Source organism: Leptonotus elevatus, chromosome 1 (assembly GCF_054856555.1).
Source record: "Leptonotus elevatus isolate MCC_2025b chromosome 1, RoL_Lele_1.0, whole genome shotgun sequence".
In the NCBI taxonomy this organism is placed as follows: Eukaryota; Metazoa; Chordata; class Actinopteri; order Syngnathiformes; family Syngnathidae; genus Leptonotus; species Leptonotus elevatus.
Window position 1 is genome coordinate 2,017,406 of NC_141239.1, and position 26,247 is coordinate 2,043,652.

General features: G+C 40.7%; 1 protein-coding gene across 11 annotated transcripts in view; it reads left to right on the forward strand.

Moving 5' to 3' along the window:
* The window catches only part of tcf3a (transcription factor 3a), a 39,282-nt gene that overhangs the window by 3,679 nt on the left and 9,356 nt on the right, over positions 1–26,247 (forward strand). For 10 of the 11 annotated variants that reach the window (XM_086071326.1, XM_086071321.1, XM_086071357.1 and 7 more), the window contains exons 2-15: positions 9,127–9,226; positions 9,401–9,476; positions 16,837–16,910; positions 18,543–18,618; positions 19,303–19,343; positions 19,463–19,601; positions 21,558–21,607; positions 22,649–22,745; positions 23,066–23,202; positions 23,320–23,452; positions 23,548–23,606; positions 25,266–25,344; positions 25,840–25,916; positions 26,040–26,213. In XM_086071326.1, coding sequence (XP_085927452.1) covers positions 9,127–9,226; positions 9,401–9,476; positions 16,837–16,910; positions 18,543–18,618; positions 19,303–19,343; positions 19,463–19,601; positions 21,558–21,607; positions 22,649–22,745; positions 23,066–23,202; positions 23,320–23,452; positions 23,548–23,606; positions 25,266–25,344; positions 25,840–25,916; positions 26,040–26,213 — 1,312 coding nt within the window. Of the gene's footprint in view, positions 1–5,486; positions 6,046–9,126; positions 9,227–9,400; positions 9,477–16,836; positions 16,911–18,542; positions 18,619–19,302; positions 19,344–19,462; positions 19,602–21,557; positions 21,608–22,648; positions 22,746–23,065; positions 23,203–23,319; positions 23,453–23,547; positions 23,607–25,265; positions 25,345–25,839; positions 25,917–26,039; positions 26,214–26,247 lie in introns of those variants that run through there. The other variant, XM_086071341.1, reaches the window with a different exon arrangement.

Below are 26,247 nucleotides of genomic sequence, written 5' to 3' on the forward strand. Positions count from 1 at the left end.
CTCACGCATTGTAAACCAGAATATTGTATTCGGACCAGACTAAGTGCAATTTCTGGAGAAATTGCGTGGGAATGCTAATAGCTGAATGCTAAGATTTGAATGCATGTGGAATGCTTATGAAGTAAATTGAGAGATAAATGATGAAATGATGACCTCCTGGTTACTGGACTTACCAACTTTGCCACCAAGCTGTATTCGTCACCTGCTAATGATGATAAGTTGGAAAGTGAAACTTAGAAGAAGTTCAATGTCCGTCCCATTGAAAATGAATGGGGAAAAGTTGATATTTAACATTAAATTGAGCGAATACTGTAAATAATGTGGAATCCGACAATATATGCCTCGGTAGTAGTTTTAATTTTACCCGCCATTTTCTCAATCACGCTTGTTAGTTTTTGTCATAGTTTGTCAACCTCTTCCGTTTTTTATTTAGTCCGTTTTTAGTTGACTATAAATGGAGCATTTTAGACTTTATTTTAGTCCAAGAAAACATCATTTTTTTGTCTAGTTTTAGTCAACAAAAACGATCAACCTTTTAGTCTAGTTTTAGTCACGACAATCGTTTTTATCCCTGTATATTTTTTTGTCATCAGATTATGTTGAACATTTCCGATCTAAAACTATTTCACATCAAAATTTCTCTCATTTTTGGGGGGATGAAAAACAACTTGACACACAATTACAGTGGCTACGAGCTAGCAAGTCAGCTAGCATTAGTTAGCGGTCGGTTTAACGTTATTGTTGGAATGTAAATAGCCGTTGGAATAATGTTACGTTACTATAAATTGTTTTTTGTTTTTTTTAAACCTTTCACCGTGAATACACCGCCTGTCTGTCCCGTGTATCTGTGCATGTTGTCTCTGCTAATCTGTCACAGTGACAGATTAGCAGAGACAATATTTTATAAAATCATATCATTTTTATCTTGTTTTTGTTCATTAAAATGTCCATCGATTTTAGTCCAGTTTTTATGAAGTGAAGTACCTCGGAGTTTAAATATAATTCGTTCCTGCAAAGTCCGAATTGTTCACCCTCCAAAACATTTTTTCCCATAGGAAATAATGTAAATGCAATTAATCCGTTCCCAAGCTCCAAAAACTGAAAATTTCTATTTTAATTTCTATTTATGTTTTTTACATTTACAGTACAGTACAGTATTTAAACAATAAAAAAATACCTTACCTGTTGTGGTGTGATGCTTTAGTGGATGATGAATGCTATGTTAATGCTAGCTTTAGTTCAGTGCTGAGTTTGTGTATTTTACATTGGGCATATTGTTGGACTACTAAGCGGTCCTTGCATGCGTTGTTTAACGTCAGGCACCTTGTTGAACAGCTAAGGTTGGTCCTCGTGCCACGGTAGTTAATCTCCTTCCTAATTCGACTGTGGTTCGTAGCACTGTATGTTTTTCTTTGGGCTCATGGCGAAGAAAATTGTCGTGGAAAAATCCAAATGCAGTCTTCACGATCTGAACGCGAGCATTCGGCATTGCTCGGCTTCGCTCGACTTTACTCGGTTGCCCGTTTTCAAGATACGTTCGGCTTAGCTTGCTTTGCTTGGGTGTTTGAACTCCGAAAATGAATTCAAACTCCGGGGCATTTTTTGGGTTGAAGTCCGATTTGTACGTGGTCCGAGACGTTCAAACTCCGAGGTTGTGTACATTTTCGTCTTGTCTTTATTAGTCGACGAAAATACATACGGATTTAGTCCTGGTTATTGTTTCATAATGACGGTTTTAGCGAGTCTCGTCTAGTTTTAGTCCGGTGAAAAATGTGTGTTGACGAAAATTATTTTTGTTGAAATTTGAACAGTGTAAAATGGAAGTATGTGGAAGTTGTTGCACGGCAACAACAAAAAAAAAAGTGTGAGGAATAAAAGTCACAATAACATATGTGGGAATGCTGAAGCAACGAGTGGGGCTGCGTAGAACATTTTATCAAGACCTTTTTTTTTGGGGGGGGGGGGTTGACTTTTCCATGAACTACTTTTTTGCCACTTCTGCTCATTCCCAGCTGATCTTAGCGCGATGCTTTACTCTTAACGCTGTTCATGAAAGTGTTCCGTGTGTGTGTGTGTGTGTGTTTGTGTGTATGTGAGAAGACGGCGTTTTTTTCTTTTCTTCACAGGAAACAGGAAACCAGAAGTCATAACAGGATGCCCTCGGTTTTCACACTGTACCTGATGCGTGGGTGGCTGCATGGGGGGAACCCATTTACGAACTTACGCTGCTTGTGTAAGATGAGGCCATGAACGTGCGCGTGTGTGTGTGTGTGTGTGGGTGATGTTAGGAAAATGGAGTTCCAGTCTAAATATAGACTCTTTTTCCCCCCAATATTGGTGTGTGTGTGTGTGTGTGTGTGTGTGTGTGTGTGTGTGTGTCTGTCCCACCGCACGCTGCAACATATAATTCGTCCTAGTTTCTGAAAGGCAGCAAAAGCAAGCGTCGTTTGATGTTTGGTGTCGCAGCAATATGACCCCCCCCCCCCCCCCCAAAGTGCACTGCAGGAGCAGTACGGCGAATCCGTGACATGAAACACGTTTTTGTCATATTGAGGTTGAGCCCCTCACGTTTTGACTGAAAGATGTCGAGGGGTGACAATGTCGCACGCGCGCTGTTGAGGCTTCCGTACGAAACCGAGATGTAACTGTCCCTTTAAGAAGGCCGACAGGGTTTATGTCATGTGGTTAAGTATGAAATTCTTTTGCACAGTTCTAAAGAATACAACCTCCTTTTTCAGTACCACACGATTAATGTCTTACAGGTGTGCATGCGGGCAGCGTGTGCTGAGCATGTGTGCGCGTGCGTGCGCGCGCGTGTGCGGTTGCGCGTGGATGGCTGGGGTTTCTCGTAAAAAAAAAAGGGCCAGCGCAGATGTTACGGTGGTTTCGGCGCAAACCAGTTGAGGTTTTGTCTCGTCTCAAGCCACACAACAAATGGTGACATTTAAGCGCAGGTCCAAATGCATGCTACGAGTGAGGCAAGTCGCAATTGAAACGCATTGGACTTTGGATCGTTTGTCATTTGATTTGCGAGGGTTATTTTGATTTCAAAATGGGATGAAATTCTCTTTTAACAGTCTGCCTGCTTTGCATGCGAGTCAAAGGCAAAAGCAATGCGATGTTTGTTTTCACCGTGTCAAGGAAGCATTTGCATTGCGTTGCGAAATTGTCAGTTAAGACGACATGTTTAGCGAGTAGAATTTGTTGATGTTTCTACTAGTACTAGTAGCATGCTGTTGTCAACTGTTGGTACTACTACTTTGTCCTACTGAGGCAAAAAAATCTGCACTAGTTGATATCTGGTTAATTAGTACTAGTACTATTCATAATGTCACTAGTAGTACTAGTAGAACACATTTGCCAACTAATTGTACAACTACAGGTTACTACTAGTGAGGCCAAACTGTGCAGTAGTTCACATCTGTGCACTACTAATACTACTAGTGAAGCTGCTGTTAACTAGTAGAATATTATGATTTTTCTATATTCAACTGTTGGTACTACTACTTTGTCCTAGTGAGGCAAAACAATCTGCACTAGTTGATATCTGGTTAATTAGTACTATTACTATTCATAATTCCACTAGTAGTACTAGTAGCACACATTTGCCAACTAATTGTACAAGTACAGGTTACTACTAGTGAGGCCAAACTGTGCAGTACTTCACATCTGTGCACTACTAATACTACTAGTGAAGCTGCTGTTAACTAGTAGAATATTATGATTTTTCTATATTCAACTGTTGGTACTACTACTTTGTCCTAGTGAGGCAAAACAATCTGCACTAGTTGATATCTGGTTAATTAGTACTAGTACTATTCATAATGTCACTAGTAGTACTAGTAGCACACATTTGCCAACTAATTGCACAACTACAGGTTACTACTAGTGAGGCCAAACTGTGCAGTACTTCACATCTGTGCACTACTAATACTACTAGTGAAGCTTCTGTTAACTAGTAGAATATTATGATTTTTCTACTAGTAGCATGCTGTTGTCAACTGTTGGTACTACTACTTGGTCCTAGTGAGCCAAACATCTGCACTCGAAATCTGGTCAATTAGTACTAGTACTATTTATAATGTCACTAGTAGTACTAGTGACACCTATTTGCTAGTTGTAGGATTACTTGTTACTACTAGTGAGGCAAAACTGCAGTACTTCACATCTGTGCACTATTAGTACTACTAGTGAAGCACTCCATGTTAGCTAGTAGATTTTTTTTAATGTTTCTGCTAGGACTAGTAGCATGCAATTGTCAACTAGTGGGACTACTACTTGGTGCTAGTAAGGTAAAAATCTTCACTAGTTGATATCTGGTTAATTAGTACGAGTACTATTCTTATTGTCACCAATACTACTAGTAGCACACATTTGCCAACTAGTTAGACAAATACATGTTACTAGTGAGGCAAAACTTTACTTGTTCACATATTTTAGTGCTATTACTAAAGTACTCCATGTTAACTATTAGAATTCTATAATGTCTCTAGTAGTACTAGTAGCTTGCAGTAGTCAACTAGTGGGACCACTACTGTAGATGTTGCTAGTGAGGCAAAACTGTGCACTAGTTGATATATGTGTACTACTAGTCCTACTAAGTGCCAGATGTTAATCAACAGAATGTTGGGAGTTAGAATGTCACTAGTAGTAGTTGTAGCAGTAGCAAGCAGTTGTCAACTGCTAATGAGGCAAATCTGCGCACTAGTTGACATCTGTGCACTATTAGTACTACTAAGCGCTAGATGTTAACTAGCCAAATGTTATGTCACATCTATTAGTACTATTACGGAATACCACATGATTGTTAACTAGTAGAAATATATGTCTCTAGTAGTACTAGTAGCTTACAGTAGTCAATTAATACTGTACATGTTAGTGAGGCAAAACTGCACACAAATTGACATCTGTGCACTAGTACTACTAAGCGGTAGATGTTAACTAGCAGAATGTTAGAACATAACTAGTAGTACTGGTAGAATCAGTCCGGCAACTACAAATAATTGTATAATGTCAGTTGCCGTACTACTCAAATACAATAATGCACAGTTGTCCTTCACAAATAATATTTAGTTATCCTACTTGTGAGATTCGAGAGTGTACTAGTACATGGAGTATATTTGCTATACGGTTGTTACTAGTGCAGCACAATTGTTTAATTGCATACTAGCATGTAGCACTAATAGTTAAACCCCCCCCCCCCCCCCCCCCCCCGGCTGGTAGTCGTTAGACACAGTCGTTCTACAAAAGCGACGAATTGTCTTACTAGTAAGGACAATTCAAAGTACATGGATCATATCAATCGCATACATGCACTGGTTAAGTAAATGAGAGTGCTGGCTTGCGAGCAGGCAGCAGGCAAAACAACACTGCCCCGAGTTTGACATATTTGGACGTCCCACCTGTCAATCAAATTTGGCCGTATCCAATTGGTTGCCTTCTCCGATATTATCATTCCATCTTCTACACTGGTCCACTCTGGGCTCTTCGCCTCATCCGCCCCTCGACATAGAGCGCCGCGATTTGCAAGTCCAAACCTCCCGTTCGACACCTTCAGGCAAAATTAGACACCGTATCCGGAATTTGCGACCGCTTTGATATTAATAGGCATCCATCGGAAGGTGTTTCGTGTCGTGTATTCGTTTTGGATGAAATTGGACACCGCTGATGTGTGTGGATGCGTCCATGTCCTCCTGTGGGCCGAGCCGCGGAGGGATACATCCGTGGAAGCGACAATGTGGACGCTGCTAAAATGTCTACTTGGAAAATGAAGTCGCTACAATTTCAGTAATATTAAAAGAAAGCGGGTCATTGCTGAGTTATGGTTCGCGTCAGAGACGGCTTTTCAGTTTGGTGACGAAGACAGCAGCGAGGCGACGGACTGTTTCAATCTTGCCTTTCCTCATCTTCCTCAAGCCACCAGTCCGGAGGAGCACCGAGGAAGAGGAGGGGGGGGGGGGGGGAAAGGATCCAGTCCATAACTTTGTTTTTTCTCCTCTCCGGTCGTTTATTTCTCTTTGTTGGATGCTGCAAAACTGAGCCAAGGTAAATCTGCCTTCTAAACGCATTCTCATAACACGTTAGTGGGTTGGGGGGGGGGGGGGGGGGGGCTCACTCGACAGTACTTGTCTCCGTGTTGTGGGAAGGATAGTCAAGTTTTAAGCGCATTTTAGTCCCAAGTTGCATTTTCACAAGAGGAAACGGAATGTTCGTTTTACCTGCTAAGTAAGATTGACGCGTTTTGACCACGACAATGTTTGGGTAACATTTCAAGAAAAGTCTTTTGTTTCACTTCAACGTTACGTTACAGCTTATTAGCATGGCGAGTTAGCAGCCCCCCCCCCCCCCTTCACCCCCTCCCGCATATATTGATGTCTGCTTAGTATGTCGAGTAACATCAGTAAAAATATTCCCTCTAAACTTTATTACTACAATCTTCTTTAAAGTAGAATGTGGTTTCACGCGTGTGTTAAGAACCCGAATGCTACTTTTGTGTATTTGCCACGTTTTGAAATTCCCCGTTGAAACTTTGCTGACCGGCTCTTTGTGTCGAGTCCGCCTTCGCCGCAACAGGTTTGGGCTTCTTTTTTCTTTCCTCGGATGTTTGGGGATGTTCGCGCTCGTGGAAGTGTTCCATGTAAACACGAACCGCACTACTAAAGCCAACAACACACTAGCTGCTTGTGTCAAATGTGGGGGGGGGGGGGGGGGTTGGGGGTTCCCACTTGTTTCTGGCCAACTTGTCTCAGTTGTGGGCAGGCTGCTGTGGGGGTGTTCAAGCGTTAGCAACTTCCATTTGTTAGGAGAGAACTCTCCCCCCCCCCCCCCCCCCCATTTTGACCTCAGACCACAAAAGACCCTCGGATATTCTGTCTTTGTATGATTTCCAGCAACATAATGCATATAAGCAATAACATGTACCTTATACACTTTGGCTATTCTTTTTTTTTTTTTTTTTTTTGCCATACCTTTTTTAAAGTTGAAGTCATTGTTCAAGTGCAACGTCATGCATGCCTTCAATGTACATACTTGGGTGTATCATAATTCAACAATACAGTCGTTCTTTATCGCTGTAAACATATTTTTTTCCATCTGGCATAAGTTGTAAGAATATTATGGATGCACTAGTATCACTTAGATGGAGTACGAGTTGCTGATAGTGCCAATACTTTTTAATGTCCTTGTCTTGCAGTTTTGATGAAAATACGTTAACATTTCTTCACTCAGTTTAAAAAAAAATTTTTTACACACAGCAAATGTTCAAAACACAAACTTTTAACTACTGAAGAGGGGATTTCAGTGACTGTAGTTTTTTTTTTTTCTCTCAGAATGACACACAAAATTACACCGCATTACATCTTATTGCTGTCGATGTACCAAAACAATGACGAAAAGTCAGCGGTGACTCGACTTAAAAGTAGCTGACTTCGATTTTTAAGATTATTTTTTTTATTATTTTTGCTATGACTGGCAAGCATAAATGTAAGACATGAGCGCGAGATGGTGGTGGCAAACTCACAAGAGGCTTATAAACTCTTTCGTACCACTCCCAGTTGAAGTTCGCTGTCAAACTAAACATAAAACAAAAAGAACAGTAAACCGCCCGCTATGTCATCCGTGACTACATTTACATGCAGGCAATAACCCTTTTAAAACCCCAATATAGGCAATTTATAGGGGTTTCGAAAGGCCATGTAAACAAATATGCTCTTATTCGGGGTTTTAGAAACCCGAATAAACCCCTTGGGGGTACCCCTTTCATAACCGGAATACCTCGAATCAACGGGGCATTGCTTTTCGTTGTGCTCACAACCTCTTCTTCGTCTCCTTTTCGCTTTTTTGCACTTGCAAGGAATCTTGGTCTTTATAGTAACGACCCATCCTATACGCCCTGGGGCAGGCTGACGGAAAGCGTGGCTGCCAGTGTGCGCCTACGGCCCCTCCGACCACCACCAAACGTTCGCACCTTCCACACACCAGCGCGAGTAGCACTGGAGCTAATGTGTGTGAAGTGCCTTGCCCGAGGGCCACATCATTTGAGGAAGAGAGAGCGGGGATGGAACAACCGACCTTCTGGTTACTGACTGAATGACCGTCACGACACACCGAGCCACGCCCGCCCGCCACCTCGTCGCACTTCATACCTGTTGGTCTGAACGTGGTCAGCCTTTGTACTTTTCAAGGCATTACTTGATCAAATGTCATATTTTGTCTTGCGCTGAGCAGTAAAAGTTGTTTAGGAGGTGGATCAAAATAGGACCATTAACATAACTGTTTGTTTAGATGCAAAGATGAAGTTGAACAGGTTTAAGAGGTTGAAGAGGTTTTGTAAAATAAAATACAAGACAGTCGTGGGGTTCCAGCTTCACTTTCGCCAGCGTTTCTCCTTCTCAATCAATGTGATGTCGGGAGGCATCATAAGAATGATTTCTGATGACATCCTGCAATGTGCCATTTTATCAACTGTTCCTTTCCATCGATTGTGAGAGCTTGGATTATATTGAAATTATTTTGACATTGGGATGTAATTGTATGCAGTATATGATAATTTTTTGTAACTACTCGTAGTAATGTTAGGCACATTTTCCTTAAAAAAAAAAAAAAAGAAGTTATCACTCTAACCAGCTGCAGTCCTGTAGTACGCCCACGTAGTTGCAGGAAGTTGCAACAATATATCTCATTCGATAAATGACAATATATAGATATATATATCTATTTTTATTTACAATTGAACAATATGCAACATTTACCGAGTAGCACACATCCATGATTCATTTTCTTGATTTGTGGGTGTTTGATGAAAAAATCTAATCCAGATTTTCACTTAAGGAGGTGCAGTCGACAAATCTGTCGGTGCCGAACTGTGAGTATGCCCCCCCCCCCCCCAAAACGTTTTTCCCCACACCCACCCACTTCGACGAACAATATATATAACGGGGGGCATGTAATTCGTCTTCAAAACGTAAAATTTGGTCACAGAATATGCGCAAAATTCAAGTGTGAAGATATTGACGAATCACAGATTTCCCGCGCACGCACGTTTTTCCGCACAAATCGGTTCATTAGCGAATGAGGATTTGTGATGGGCGACATTTTCCTGATGTTTTCTTTCCCCTCTGACCGCAGTGGCTTGCTGAGATTGAAAGGGCGAGCAAGCGAACAGCAACGGAGAATGACGACAGTGGGGACAGACAAGGAACTCAGCGACTTGCTGGACTTTAGCGCCGTAAGATTTCTCTCAAGATATTAAAACCTTGGATTAAACGTATAGCTTCATAGTAAACCAGGGATTGGTCAAATTTCAAGCATTGCTGAGTTGACGATTGCATGTGTTGGTTCGATGTCTCCGGTTTTGCATTTATTCTGAATGCTGTTTTCGTGTCCATTCTTGTCATTTCAGATGTTCGAACTTCCAGTTTCAAATGGCAAGAATAGGCCAACGGTCAGACTGGCCAGCAGCCAGTTTGGGGGATCAGGTAGGTTCAAAATCAACTTTTAACTTTTGCACAGTCCCAACGTCTTGAGGGACAATCAACACAAATAAAAAAGCCTTTTATTTGGAAAAAGGAAGCATTAAAGCAATACATTTCCGTCGAGTGTAATTACATTTTTATCTTGGGTGGGCGTAAATGTCCCTTGCCTTGTAACATCTTAAACTTTCTGTCCTTGCTGCCCACCGTCGACCCCCCCACTATAGTAAAGTTTATGCCACAAAAACAAAGTTCCTGTTTCTCCAGGCTTTTCTAAATTGCACATTATTTGATCGATCCCCAACATTAGTTCACATGACGTAGATCCCGTGTCGTCTTTTCCTCATCCAAATCTTGCATTTGTCCTTTCCATCACCTTGTCAGCTGTTGCCATTCAATCAAGAAAGCCACAAAGGCGGAGGCGGGCGGGGGTTGGATGGGAACAGGCCAATTAATCACTTGTGTTGACTCTGGGAGGGAAAAAAAAACATTGCCCTCTTCTGCTGTCTTCAATACGACTTTTAGGTTTTTCTGTTATGGTCACAGGAAACAGTGGACATTATGGACATTTGTTTGCCGAGCAACTGTTTTGCTTGTCGAAATGTTTCAGGTTTTAGGTAATAACATTGTTTTAAGATAAAGTCTGCATTCTTCTCCCAATTTTGCAAAGCTACTCTGTACATGAAACCTCAGAGTCAAACCAGACCAGATTGCTACGGCAATTATTTTCAAAGTGTGGTAAATAGTACAACGAGCATTATGCGATGAAAGAAAAAAAGAAAAAAAAGAAAGACAACTGCTGTACTATGAAATGTCTTCATTCTTTGGTCTGTCTGCGTTTGTATTGTGATTTAATTATTGCCTCCAGTTCTCTTATCATTTCAGTAGTTGGTGGATTGAAAAGGGATATTGAAGCTAGGATGGAAGACAAGTACAGGGATGTGATTTTTCCGCTAATTCGCGGAATTCCGCTTTTTTTATCTCCAAAAATAAAATGTTACAATTTTTTAAGTGGTAAAAAATCCGATTTCGTCTCTCGACAGCGTTCCATTTTAGTGTTTCCGTAACTGAAATGAAACGGATCTTGCGATTGGCTGAAGTCTCAGTGTTGACCAATAAACGCGCTTGTTATAAAGGCATAGGCGTATGCCATTGTTCATTTCTCAGACGTTTTAAAAGCAAAGGCAGTCCAATGTTTTTGAATGTGACTTTTTGATTTTGAGTTGACTAAAACTGCAATTTTATATGGGATAGTTCAATATACATTGAAAATTTATGCTGTCGTTTTGTCTATTTCTTTGTCATCTGAGTGCATTGAAAGTACTTAAAAACACGGAAAACCCATGAGCTCTGGACCGAGCTGAGTGCCCGCGGCCCCCCAAACCCCCCGGCTAAATTTTCAGATAATTTCACTTTGGTCAAATCACATCCCTGCAAGTACTGGGGGGGGTTTCCTCTATTCGTGTCAGGCTCACCCACTGGCTTTTTTGTGAAGACAAGTTGCAAACTCACAACACACATGGCGGGCATGCTGATGTTATCAATCTATTGGCAGCCCGTGACTCATGTCCCATGACATCAGAATGATGCACCGTTCTAATTACAATCCATTGTCGAGGCAGGTAGTTGCTTTGCTTTGCTTTGCTTTTTTTTATTTTTTTTTATTAACCATTTGGTCGGTGATTCGTGTTCATGTTTACATTGAAAAGTTTTATCATGGACACATTTTTACACAGCAATTCAAACATCGCCACTTTAATGAGGCTTTTGCTTGCTGACAACCGAAGAAAGCTGGTGTGCCAATTTTTACACATAATTATTCGTTTTGCCATTTTAAGCTGTTATTAGTGGTGCAACAGATCACAAAAGGCACGGTTCGGATCGGATCACAGATTTGAGCCACGGATCGGATCGTTTTTCGGATCAGCAAAAAAAAAAAAAAGTACTTTGTCTTCATTTATTTTGTAAAATGATTTCCCCCATTAAATTAAATTACAAATCTATTCAAAATGTCTAATATAGCCGTTAAGGATTTAGGAACACAATTTTAAGTGCAATATGAGGCAGAAACATTCTCATTTTATACATGAAACATGTGTAAAATAACAAAGTACTAAGGGCTTAAACTTGTGCTCCTTCAATCTAAATGGCTGTGATTGACATTTTGAGTTGAATGTTTTTCTTTTTTAATGGGCAAAAGTGTTTTTATAAAATAAATGAAGACAAAGTTCAATTTATCTTTTTTTATTTTTTTTTATTTTTTATAATGAAAAGATCTCATCAAAGTGTAATTTAAGGTGCATTCCCTTCCTTTAAACACGGAGTGTGAATTACAAAGTGTCCTTGGTCCAGAATATTGACCAAAGAATTCAAGTAAGCCAGTTACCAGCTGTCAAACTCGTACTTAATGCTAACAGCTAGCCGCACGCTAGCCAGTAGCCACTTACGTCGGAGACTTCTGCCGTATCGTACAATGACAGCGTAATTCATTAGCGGTTTCTTAAGAGTCCAAAATTAGCGATAGAACATGAGTTCGGGATAGCGTTAATTTTAATGTCAATCAAAACTACGAACGTCTTAAAAGGGGAAGTCAAGCTACCCTCATGCTACGTGGGCCACTTTCAAAGTAAATGTCCACTAAGGCTATTTGCATTGCCATCAATGTAAACCAACTTTTATTTTGAAGATCGTCAGCGATCCAAACCGCGGGGCCCGAGCCGAACCGACCACGGATCAACGCTGATCCGTTCCACCACTAATAGTAACACATCACATTTACAATATTTTTTTTGCTTGTCCATATATATATTTTTTAGACTAACTCTGTAGAGATTTGCAGTACTCGTGCACGCAGTTTCCATCCAGGAATCATTTCAGAATAACGTTCAGCAGGCGTGCGTGATTTCAAAGTATATCCGCAAACAGTCTTGTGACTTTTTCTTACGTATGTATGGCGACCATTTTTTTCTTTTTTTTTCTTTTTTTTTTTTTTTTTATCATTATATACATATATATATATATAATTTTTTTTTTTATTTATTTTTTTTTAAAGAGCTCAGTATTGTTCATTCGGAAATGTCATCATCATTGCTCTTTTTTATTTTTTTTTATTTTTTATATTTATGTATGGCGACCATGTTGAGGTTTAGGGCGTGTGGAAAATTCAACTTCTGTGGCTGTGACTTCGGTCAGGAACCCTAAACCAGTATGCGAATTTCTCATCTTCTCTGATTCGAGAAACCACCGAGCTCAAGTCATTCAAGTACACTTTCATTTTTTTTTTGGTCTGTGGAAATATATTTTTAGACACTTTTATGAGACTGAAATGCAGAAGTGTGACGCGTGTATATGAGTTTAAGTTCAACTCTTGTGTCCGCTTCACATTTAGATGAAGTATTATCAGTTCACGGTACAAAAAATGTACACATTTAAAATATTATAAAAAAAAATATTGATGACACAAAAGCAAATGAGATGCCGTCGATATACGTTGGGGGGTTGGGGGGCACGTCGGGGGGGCTGTTTTCAAAGTCTCTGGTGACTCGCAGGTTAAAACAACCAGGCATGTGTTACTGAACATTGTTCAGTATTTCATTAACAGCCTCAACCCTCTTGAGGTTTTGACATGGATATGACTTCATGCTTTGTGTCTGGGTGACTCACTTTGCAGCGGGAAGGAAGGAAGGTGCATAGACGCAACGGAATTAGAAGCGCCCGCGGCAGTATTCGTGTTAAGGCTGAAAACATGTCTGCAAGTCTGGTCAATGTATGGCAAGAGTTGTCCTCCCGAAGCCAGTGAGTCAGGCTTGCTGGCTGTTTCCAGTATCTCTTCCTGTGTAATTATAGACTAGCCATGCCTGAAGGGGCGTTGCATGCTGGGGGGAGGAGTTGGGCATTGGGGTATGAAAAAAAAAAAAAAAGAGAGAAAGTCTGATGTTACTCATCCTTTGTCCAATTTTGTTTGCAGTCTGTTTGATAGTCTGCACTTACCACAATTTTCTCGTTCTAAATATTTTTTTTGCCATATATTCTAGGGATGCGCTTTTTTCAGATCGAGTACAAGTCCTTGTATTTGTGTGCTTGTTGATCCCGTGTACCAATACTTGATCATCCCATAACTTCTTGCGGTTGTGATGAATTTTTTTTATTTGAATCAAATATTGGCATGTATTTTACTCAACTTATTTGACTTTTTAGAGACAACTTTTCATTAAAACATGTCAGCACTAAGAATAAGCAAAACAAAATGAATCACGACAACTGTGATCTTATGGTGTATGATATCGAAAGCATTCTAATACAAATGTTCATTTTCTTAGTCATCCATTTTTTTTTATACTGCACAGAAAAGACAAACACATTGACTTTCGTTTACAAAGCGCACCTGAATGCAATTACGTGGCTGCTCGCTATATACGCCTTTTCCTCAACGCGTTCCACACAACAAAAGCTTCTTGGCTAATGCCTGGATAAGACCACGGTACAAATTTGGACTCTCGCGGCGGCAGTTGTGTCAGATTACTTCTGCCATAAAGTCATGCCTGGCAACGCGACAGGACGTATATTATGACATCATGTCTCTTGCCGTCATGAGGCTAATCTTGTCAAATCAAGCTGCCAAGGGAGGTGGGACCGGAAAATGTGTCAACTCAACACGAGCCGATATTAAGTGTTGCCATAGCGGCGACAACAACAATCATCGATAAAGGTGCTACTTTTGATTGATGTTTAATTTTGGGGGGGAAACAGAAGAAAAAATGCGTATGCTATCAAGCTGTCCATACACAGAGCATTCGGTAATGTTCTTGTATTATTAATCCTGCTAGCAAGAAGGCAACTTATTATGTAGCTGGCTATGTAGCTAGATAGCTAGCTACATAGCATTATGCAAACGAGGTCACACCCGACATCAAAAGTGCTGGGATGTTGCTGCAGTAAATCCAACCGTTTTTCTTTTAATTTCATTGATCACACATCCCTCTTTCACTTCTCCATAATGTATTTGAACGTCTCAAGTATCAAGATAGAATCCTACATGCCGGCATCAAGGTGTGTTATGTCACATGGTTCTCGTTGATATGTTACAACATGGAAGATTCCCCCCTCGAAAAAAAGAAACACGCATTTCATTTTTGCCGTCGTAAGGCACCTAATCGTTGCTCATGAGTAATGTCACGCTATCATGGCTTCCGTCTTTCCCCACACAAAATATGTCTGGCCCGATCGGCAAAATCATTTGTCATAGCCAATAAACTGGACTAAGTCTTGTAGTCTGATCCAGACATTAGGGACCAGAGCAGCTTCTCGAGAGCTACTGAGATATGATGAGATGGTGAAATCTGTTGTTTGGGCTGGACTAAAGACTGACATTTAGAATTCAACATCTCGTTAATATGGAATAATCCCTCAGGTGGTCTGTGCTTCCCCGTCACGTGCTTTAAAAAATTTTTTCCCAGGATATCACATGCATAGTTTAGTGTGTGATCCTGTTAGAGACACAGGAAAACGTTACTTTGCATTATTTTCTTTTATATATATATATATATTTTTTTTAAATTATTTATATATATATATATATATATATATATATATATATATATGTATATATATATGTATATATATATGTATATATATATATGTATATATATATGTATATATATATGTATATATATATGTATATGTATATATATATATATATATATATATATATGTATATGTATATATATATGTATATATATATATATATATATATATGTATATATATATATATATGTATATATATATATATATATACATATTTATATATATATATATATATACATATTTATATATATATATATATATATATACATATTTATATATATATATATATATACGTATTTATATATATATATATATACATATTTATATATATATATATATACATATTTATATATATATATATATACATATTTATATATATATATTTATATATATATATATATATTTATATATATATATATACATATTTATATATATATATATACATATTTATATATACATATTTATATATATATATATATATACATATTTATATATATATATATATATATATATATATATATATATATATATATATATCTGTTAACACTTGACAGTGTGTGTATATATTTGGGCTGAGCGGAAAAGATTGAATTGAGATTTTTCTGACGGATATTCCATTTTTGATTCAATTCACGCTTTTCTCCAGGCTGTGTGTGACTCACATTTCACACGAGTTAAGTGATTAGCAGAAGATGGCTGACAGCATGACATGGATGATATGCTTTTCTGTAACCTGCTCCGAGCTGATTGTTTCGTGTGGCCTGCATGTGCACGAGTAGCAGCAACTTGAGAAAATAGGAATGTTTTTAAAAAAAAATTTTTTTAATGCAGCTTTGACGATCACGTTTTCAATCCCGAGTAGAAAAACAAAAGATTGTCTTTGGCCTTTCCACTTAATTATTATGTCTTTAGGTTGGGCCTTGTCAGGTCGCAACAGAACCGCACACTCTTTCTTGAATGTTGACGGACTTGTCAGGTCACAGTCACCTATAGAAACAAATGCATTCTTCTTCCTCAATTATCCTGCGTGCGTGCGTGTGTGCGTGCGCGCGCGCACGTGCGCGTGCGTGCGTGTATAGATCACGGTTGTCACAGCACCCTCTGCACTGTGGACCCATCATTCTGTTATACTGCTGATCCTGTCATGATTCTAGACCGCCTCCGCACCCCCCATCATCATCCCGCTCCCCTTTTTAATTAGACAACAAAACCAAAAATATGAATATTCATAGAGTGAAGCTTCATTAATATGCACAATTATGCAAATCAGCCCGCAATTAAGCTTGAGCTTTCCCCAAGAGATTGTATGTTGTAGTTGAAGAAGAGATTGAAGGGAAATAGGACAGGCAGGGAGCAACCTTTAAAATCGCTCGTTTCAAACACATTCATCTCTTTGAGTGCCAGAATGTTCTGTTCAGGCATAACATGTGTCACTTATATAAGATTTAGACCATGTCGGACTATTTAATGGCTGCTGCCAGGAAAACGTAAAGACGTGGAATGGGTCAGTGAAGAATATAGGGAATCGGGTCCGGGACTCTCATATTGGCTGGTGATTATTCAGACTTCCCGCAGCTCTCATCCATGCGACGACGCCGTCTTCACGCCGCCCTGCGCGTGACCGAGAGCTTTCTGGTAAAAGGTTTCAGCGCTTTCCGTAATCTCGGAACCGTCCTCTGAACATGCGATTATTAAATAGCAGACAAAAGATGCCTTTTCATAGTTGTTGTGCTTGTTATGATGTTACCGGCCCCTAACCCAGCAGTGTTTCTCTATATTGCAGGTGTTGATGAGAGGAACGGATCCGGTCCTTGGGGGTCCGGAGAGCAGAACAGCCCATCATTCAGCCAGGGGAGGGTACGAGCAAATTTTACTTATTGCATTGATCTTGATTAAATGCCAAGCGTTTCCCACTGACTAGATTTGCTTGATTGATGCTTGGACTGTATAAAAAAATAAAATAATTTACAGTTCGAAACAACAGCTTCATGTCTATGCTCAGGATTGAGTAGTTATAAAGTAGGGCTGAACGATTATTGAACATTTCTATCCCCCCCCCCCAAACATTGCCATTTGATTTGCGATTATTTTTTCTCCAAGTCGTTTTCTAATGTACTTTTCAACATTTCATCTTTATTAAAGCAAAACAATATCAGATCTATTTTATGCATAAAAGGATACTAAGGTAAAGGGAAATGGGGCATGAATATGAGGTAGTAAGTTTAGAACCTGTAATTAATTAGTACTTTGACGTGCAGTTTCGTAAGCGTTCGCGACAGCTGTAAATTAGTAAAAGGCACAAACTGAAGTGCCGATTACAATCGTACAAACAAAACAGTAGCTTTGCCACTTTCTACATTTCACTGTTTCATGAAGCGATGATACGACATATAAACGATGATTGCACTTCTTTACCACAAAACGTATCATATAGACAGATAGATAAATAAAACTGGTATAAAAAATGAAAGCTGAATGATCTCCAGTTAGTAACATTGCACACATGTGGGTAAGAAAAGTAAGATAATGCCTACTTGTGATGTTATATCTTTCTAACGCGGTTAGGGTTCAAATGTGGAGTAACATCTTTTTCTCACGACAGTCAAAATGTATCATCTTAATTTTTGACCGCTTGGCAACTTTGTACAGATGCATTTGAATTTGTCATGGCTCAAATGGGCGCACGCTAATAAAAAATAGCCATCAGACTCACGCTTACCGGTAGTTATATATTTCACACTTTGTGTTTGTGTGGCGGCGTGAAAAAGACGACAGGCAGAAAAAGACGTCCCCCACGAGTACTCAGATTTATTTGTTTACTTGGTTTGAACCGTAGCTGCACTAATTATTATTTTATATCCATATAAAAAAAAGCTATCATGATGGCCTTGAGCTACTTTTATTTAATAAATAAATCAACACAGTTGAGGAAGTTAGTTTTTTTGCTGTCTGTTTTCTTATCGCTTTGCCAAGGTATCGGATCAGAACTCAGTATTATCAGTTACTCAAAATCACATGACTCTCGGAGTCAGGTGCAAAAAAAATAATGTGATCGGGGACATCCTTGATTAAATATAGCTAACGCATATTAAAATAAGCACGTGTTGAAAATATAATTGACAGTAAGAATGAGGTTTTTCTTTGGTGTTGATGTTTTGGATGTGGCGGCTGAGTCTCTTGTGAGTCGTTCTCACAATGAGGACACCAGGTGGCAAGTTAATTAAACTACTTATAGACAGTGTATGTAAGCAGACAGCAGCAGTAGTACGCCGTCATTCCGCAGCCGAGCTCATTAAATGTCATTTAGATCAAGTTTGCTTGATCATCTTTTCGCTTTAGGTAGGCCTACATTTTTGCTTTTCATCCACTCGCCTATTGGAATGCAGGAAACGTCAAGTGGGATCCGTTGCGGTGGTCTGCGGCCGATGCGTTTGTGGTTACGTTTTTTTATACTTGAATCCCTCAACTTTGTGTCGTCTTCTCTTGCAGTGTTTTGGCGAAAATGGCGTTTACAGCCAGCAAGCCGGCGTTGCACCTGGCACCGCGTTTGGTGCAGGGATCGCTGGTAAGCGTGTTCGCATTGAATTTCGCAGCTGAAGAAGACCTACACAGCAGCTGTCTTCACCCCCCCCCCCCCCCAAAAAAAAATATCTGGGAATGCCCCCCCCCCCCCCTCGCATTAGACACAGCCACTGCAACGTACATCTTTATGAATCCATTCCACGTTTTTGTCTGCCATTTACATACATGCAGCACTTAAGGGCAACGCATATTCATGCTCAGGTGCTGCTGGCGGACGAAGGCGGCGGGATAATCGGGGGACGTTGCGGAGGAGCACCGTGTTCCATTCTGTGTGTTCAATATGGAGGTGGGCGTGTATGCGGGGGGGTCGGATGGGGTGTTGGGGTTATAAAGGGCACCCATGCACAAACAAGGCGCTCCCATGGGATTACATTGGCCTATCGCTCCCCTCTGTTTAACTGTCAGGGGGAGGGGAGGGGGGGGGGGGGGGGGGAGGCGGGCACAATTGCCGCTCAACCATTTATAATGGCTCAATTTGTTGTTGTTTTGCTGGCCGCAGTCATAAATATACTGCACATCACACACAAGCCACTCGGCAGATGCGAGGCGTTCGTATGCAGACGGGGGGGGGGGGGGGGGGGGCAGTTGCCAGACTGGGATTTAATGTTGACATTAATGCCTAATTTTCCCTATCGCGGCCTAATTTCATTTTGTGTTCCTCCAACAGGGAAGGCTGAGAGAGGCCCTTATTCACAATTTGCAACGCAGGTAAATCTGTTTGGCGAGACAAGTCGTCCCCTCTTTACACTCTCAGAAATTCTTCCACCATTTTCTGATATGTTACACATGAGCCTTTATTTTATTAATTTTTTTGTCATCCTTGGTAGCCGGGCTTTTTGCCCAGTGAGATAGCCATGCCCAGCCCGGATGCCCTCTCCCCCCCCTCTGGCTTGAAGCCCACCTCCCAGTTTTATTCCTCATATGAGAGCAACAACTCTCGCAGGCGACCTGCACAAGACCCCATTGGTAAGATTTTAAAAGACGCCATGCTTTACCTTTTCAGTGAGATAACAATTTTCATCAGATGTCAAAGAGTTTCAGTATTCTAATCTCATTTGAAGTGTCTGCGTAATCACTTCTTCTCTTGATGTTTTTAAAGTACCAGGAACTTCTCACTTCTGTTACTTCAAGTGAAGCAAAAAACACTGCAGGTGCCGCGGTTGATTATTCACATCAGATAAGAATATATTAAATGAGGTGGCAATCAGTTGAAGAGATGAAACCAATGTGAAAATTTCAGAGCACAATGGCAGCGACAGAAATGATCACATTTACCAGTTGTATCATTTGCTAAAATGAATATTAGGGGTGTCAAACTTAGTGCGTTCATTTTGAGTTAATTTAAAGTTCCTTTAACAGCACTATTTTTTTTTTAACGTGCGATTAATGACCACTCCTTACTTGAAAAACCTGTACTGAGGGAATTCCAGCTGCAATGCAGCAGATACATCCACATCAAAATTTTGTAATAATGATTTTAATAATAATGCATATATTTGTGGAGACGAGGGTCAAGTTGTATTTTACCATTTTAAAAATGTGCAGAATTTTACAAGTCACCTAATGTTCAAGATTAGATAGCTCTTAATATGAAGAGAGAAATGCACCGAGTTGTCACCGTCTGACAAATGCAATAGTGCCATCTAGTGGCAGAAAAATGACCTCAACACAAATCAATATCACACTATTTTTTTACAGTACAGTACATCTTTTTAACTCTTTTACTGCCAAAAACGTTTAATGACGTTTTCTAAAATCCAAATGAATGCCGCCAAAAAAGTTATTTAACATTTGCTACGGTTTTTTTTTCTCAATGGGCATTGGAAGTTGTAGCGCAGCGCTGCCTACACAATGGACTTTGCGAAATCACAAACACCCACTAACTATGGCCAGCAGATGGCAGCATTGTATCTCTTTTCAATATTCTGCCGGTGTATGTAATTGCAGTGAAACATGGCGGATCTTAGGAAATAGAACGTTTTCAAGGATGATGTGAATGATTAAAGCCTTTGTCACATTAAATCTAATTCACAGAGCGTCACTAAACAAAAAATATTACTGTCAAAGTCACTGTTGTGCAAAAAATGTATTTTCTCCTTTTTGTTTTTAAATTTTTGCTCAATGTCACTCAAATTAACTATTTTCAAATGATTACTAAAGAACGGAATAAGGTAGAAATTTTCTTTTTTTTCTAGTGAAAGAATGGACCGTGATCTTTCATTTGGTACGCAGCATATTTGTGTAGTCAAAGTACACAATAGTCTGCCTTGAAAGATGAGTTAAAATGCTCGAAATCGGCTGGCACTGTTGGGGTTGTTTTTTGGATAACATGTGGCAGTAAGAGTTCATTTTAACTCAATTTTATGAATTATTATGAAATTACTGTATCAATGACTTAAAAAATACAGCCATATTTCAATTAGTTTAACATTTTTTCCACTTTTATGTTAACAAGAGTGTATAAACTATTGAAGTCATGCAATTAATTACGATTAAAGATTTTAATCGCCTGACACCCCTAATATAAAATTTAAAAAAAACACAGATAGTCGCACCTAAGACACTGCAGTACATTTTATTTTGGTTATATAAGTATACAAAATCATCAACACTGCATATGATTAATTTCATGCATGCAAGACCCCACAAAATGATGTAAAGTGACTAAGATGACAGTGATATATCTCACTACCAGCAAACTTGCCTTGGTGTACAATTTTTGGGCGGTAATGAGTCAAAAGATTTGACGTGCCGATAAGTATCGAGAAACCGTTTCCTCCTCAATCAGTAGTCAGATGTCAGATTTGCATTTAAAGTAAGCCCTGCGCAAATGAAGGCATCGACTGCATTGCCAGTGACTCGTGCAGCGATGCTGTTTGACCCCTTTTTATTTGCCTCTTTTGTTTTTCTCCTTCCCATCAGAAGCGCAGCCAAAAAAGATCCGGAAGGTGCCCCCCGGCTTGCCCTCTTCGGTAAGTGCGAACACTCAACAATTGTATCTCACGCGGTCCACCCGAGTCGGGTTTTCTCACATCCCCGTTCGTCCCTTTTCATGTTCCATTTGGCATCCCCTTGGCCTCTTTGTGGCTTGCAAAACCGTCCAACTGCACCAACGCCGTATATTTTAGCTCGCACAGCTGTGTAGCTGCACCAGTCATTTAAAGAAGGGAACGGGGGGGGGGGGGGGGGGGGGGGGGGGGGCAGTCGCTCATTTGTAGTGTATTTATAGTGTGTCATACTTTTGGGCCCTTCTACTTTTGTGACCACATTTCCTCCCTTTCTGCCAGCCGCGTTTGTGTCGATCACTGAGGGAAATTCGTACTCATTTTCTCCCCCTCCCGGTCTCGCTCTCTGCTCGCCCGATTTCCTCCCCTTCTCCGTTTCTCGCTCACCACCACCCCACCGCCGCCTCAAACCCCGCAGCCCCTCCCACTCACCCACTCGAACAACAGCTCTCCCCTTTCTCTCTCTCTCTCTCTCTCTCCCTCCCTCCCCCACCCCTCCATCCCAGCTGCCAGTGGAGTTGGCCGCCATCCAGGATTCGACAGATGGTTCAGTAATTAGGAGTGCATCTCTCCTTCCCTCTTCTCCACTACCCTCCTTTTTCCTCTCCTTTTTCTTCCTGTTTAATCAAATTACAGAAGAAAACTCCGGCGTGGTTGTGTTGAGTTTGACTTGCATCGACAGTCATTTTGGATTAAGAAAGATGTTGGTATCTTGGTTCTTGTGGATCGGCTGATACACCTTCCAACGGCAACTCCTGTCCTGTGGTCTTTTTTTTGTTCTATGTGCTTAGGATTCAAAGCATTCTCCGACTCAAGTAGTAATCAAGTAGTGAAATGAAGGTTTTTTTTTTTTTCTGTAGCTAATAGTAATTACTCAGTGAGGTCATGGATGTATTTTAAAATACCCCCCCCCCCCCCCCCAACACCATGTGGTGGAGAAGACTTTCATCATTCCCTGATAAAATGGTGGAAGTTTTCCTTTTATTGAGTTTTCTGTTTTGTTTTTAGGTTTGCGCCTCAGGCGAGGATTTTAACAGGGACAATGTGGTGGCCTACTCGGCTTCAAAGGCAGGAAGCATCTACACGCCGCCGTTCTACATCCAAGGTTTGTTCAATCGAGAGATGGCACAACAACTTCTATTTGTCCATTGTGTTGAAGTAACAAAAAAAAAAGTTTGTGTGGTCAAAAAAAATTTTGCGCACCTACATAATTTACAAACGCCTTTTTATAAAGTAGCTTCACATATCATCGTAATGCGGCGACGCATCACGGTTGGATAAAGTCATCAAACTAATGTGACATGTCTCATACGTGCCTTTTATTGTCTTTTCGTCTCCTGTGGCTGGTCCCCCCCCCCCCCCCCCCACACACACACACACACACGGGGCGGCTCCCTCCTCTTGTCTCTTGATGCCCCCTGACAGAAGGCCTCCACCCGCCTTCCGATCCATGGGGTTCTGCTGGGTCGATGGTTCAACCTGGTTATCCTTCCATGCTGGGTAACTCCACCCATCTGAGCCAACACGGTCCCTTCACGGCCATCAACCCCCAAGACAGACTGGTGAGCCTTTACGGTTACTTTTTTGGACTCGTTTTCTCTTTTTTGACCCTTTTGTGTTTCGGGGACTTTCGCCTGCTTGATCTGATCAAATCTTTTTGGTCTCTTTTGCGTAACCAGAAACGGCAACCGCTGCCCCTCTCGCCACAAAACTACCCCCTTCATGGCAGTGAGGTCAACGGGAACCATCCGGCGGGCTTCCACTCTGGCTCAAACAGCTACGGCGTCCCCGGTCACACCCCCCCTATTGCCGGTACTGATACACAAGACCAAAGTATCGTATATCGCGGAATTGGCACTCAGAGCACATTTTAATCAGAAAATCAAAACGTTTCTCCTCCTGTCAAGCCAATCGAGGAGCAGCACCTGGAAGTTCTGGAGATGAGATTGGGAAAGCACTGGCTTCTGTAAGTTGGACACAGTTGCAAATCCATGTTAATGTTTTCTCACACTATAATATATCTTTATAACCTTCACTCATTCCCTGCCGGACATTTTTATTGCAGGTTTCCCCATAATGACAGCCGTTTTACAGCTTTTTGACTGTTTTTTTTTAGACTCACAGATGATATTGTTTTGACAATCTAAGCACTGAACCCATCAAAAAATAGTTGACACACAAAGCTGCTATATGGAACTTTTTTCCCCAAAATATCTTTACAGTAGCCCTTTTTATTTGACCATTTATGACTATAGCATCTTCTAAGCAGATTAACACCTTAGCTGTTCACAATTGGTACTCCTGCAGGCCTCTGGCAAGTAGTTTTCAGACTGGATTTGGGTTCGTCTGCAGCTGTGACGTCAAGTGGTGTTGTGCGTTTGAAGAAGTGTACGTGCAGTTCCATTTTTCATCGACAGGTGGCAGTAGTACATTCAATAGCTTTAAACAATCAGCAGTTGAACACTGGTTTCTGACCAAAAAGTGGAGAAAGACAGCTTTTGTCAAGTAGAACAGGTCTTTAACACTAATATTATATTTGCTTTTGTGACAATTAATACTACAAAACAACATGAATAAGACTGAGAAAGTTTTCTTTGAGGGCAAAAAAATTTCCGTAAATGATTCACCGCATGCCTTGAATGTAGCTTTTTACGTGCCATTCACTCCACTTCACTGGGTCATCTTTTCCCATGATTGCAAAACACACTCGTTCTACAAACTGCCACTACACAAACTCTGTTCATGCCATACACATCCAGGGTTTTTCCTGGCTCAAATTCACGCAGAGGTGGTACCACCCTGACTATGATGGGTGACTACGGATACCAGCCATTTTACGATCAGTGACTAGAAATGACAAAATTATATGAATACAAAGTTGTCATTAATGTGTGCCATTTGTTTAACTACAGTCATTAAAAAATCATCCACTAGTACTTAATAAATTGTAAATATAGTTCAACGTTGTTATAAAACACGATTATGTTTATTCTATATACTTTTTATGACTTTGGCGATGTCTGGAGCGCGCTACCTCTGTTTCTTCTTTGGCACATTCAAGTTTAAAAAAAGAAAAGAAAAAAAAAAGAAACCGTTTTCTTCTTCGATTGTTGCTTCAGGTCTTTCCGGTGCACTGCTGTTGATATAGCGCCTCTATAATGGCGCAACACTGCAACTGCAGTTAAAATGCGTTGCTGCCGAGCTTAATGAGCAGAGCTGGAGTGCCGTGTTGAGCGATATCAGTGGCTCAGGCTGGAGGTGGCGAGCAAATTAGTTGCAGGTGGCCGCCTCTGAATGTTGTACACAGGAAAAACCCTGATCTCATACCCCGTTACGAGTGCGAGGTGCCTAAACTTGTTCATCTTCACCTCAAAAGCGACAGTTTAAAAAAAAAAAAAAAACGCGATGCAACACCGCCATCTACAGGGATCTGTTCATCATTACAATCATTTCCAAACCTTAATTTTAAGCTGGACAAGGCTATCTTCCTCGCCTATGCATTGAAAAACGTACTTGGTTGGATTCCATTTGACGAATATAAACGTCCACAGCAGTGAAATGAGTTAATAGTCATTGGTTACCTGTGGTTGCAATTGATCATACTGAAAGCAATGTTTGTTTACAGATCTATCCTTCAGACCAAAACAGTAACGGCTATTCTTCGTCCCCGTCCACCCCCTCTGGCTCTCCTCAGGCCGCTTCAGGTCAGTAAGCACTTTTTGATTTAACGAAAAACTACTTTAAGGAAAAGACATCATGAGATTTGTAGCCTCGGGATTTACCATTCAAAGTGCAATGTTTTGGAATTGTCAATAGTGCAGTTCGTGGTACTCTTCTATACAAGCACAACATAAGAACGTAACCTTCAAATGATCTCTCATGACGCTCACCGTCCAAATATAACTTATGAGAGGAAGGGAAAGTACAGTCCAAATAAAAAGTGGGGAGGGGTCACTTCCCTATTTGTCTTTACAATTGGTCCAGGAGTGACATCATCACACATCAAATACTGCGAGTGGCGCAAGAGGAAAGGAGGAGAAGTGAACACTTGTACTGAATTCAATACATGTTTACTTTGCCTTTTTCATCATTTCGAGCGAAATAGTTCATGAAGTATCCACTGTAAAGCCGCAGTTGCTTAATGGAGAAAAACCAGAGTTCGTTTTATGTGACTTAAAGCATTTTGAATCCTTCCACAGGCTCTGCTTCCCAGTGGGCAAGGTCGTCGGGACAAGCTACACCTTCACCTAACTTCCATGGTGGGATTCAGGGCATGGTGAGAGGCCATTGTTGACCCAACGGCTCAATCTTTTTTTCAGCCATATATGTCGATGACGTCACCTCATTGTGCTTTGTCGTCGTCGTCGCTTTTTATTTTCGTCTTCCTCCATCCCTGCAGTCTAATAAACTGGAGGACCGCCTGGACGAAGCTATTCACGTTCTCCAACGGCATGCCAGTGGACAAGGAGGACCGGGACTGGCTGAGATGCAAAGTCTGCTTGCGTCCGGCTTGGGCTTATCTTCGGCTTTTAGCAGCGCAGCACTCGGCCTCGCCAGCCGCCTGCCCGCAATGGTGAGACTCATAAATGGAGCCTGCAAAAAAAGCT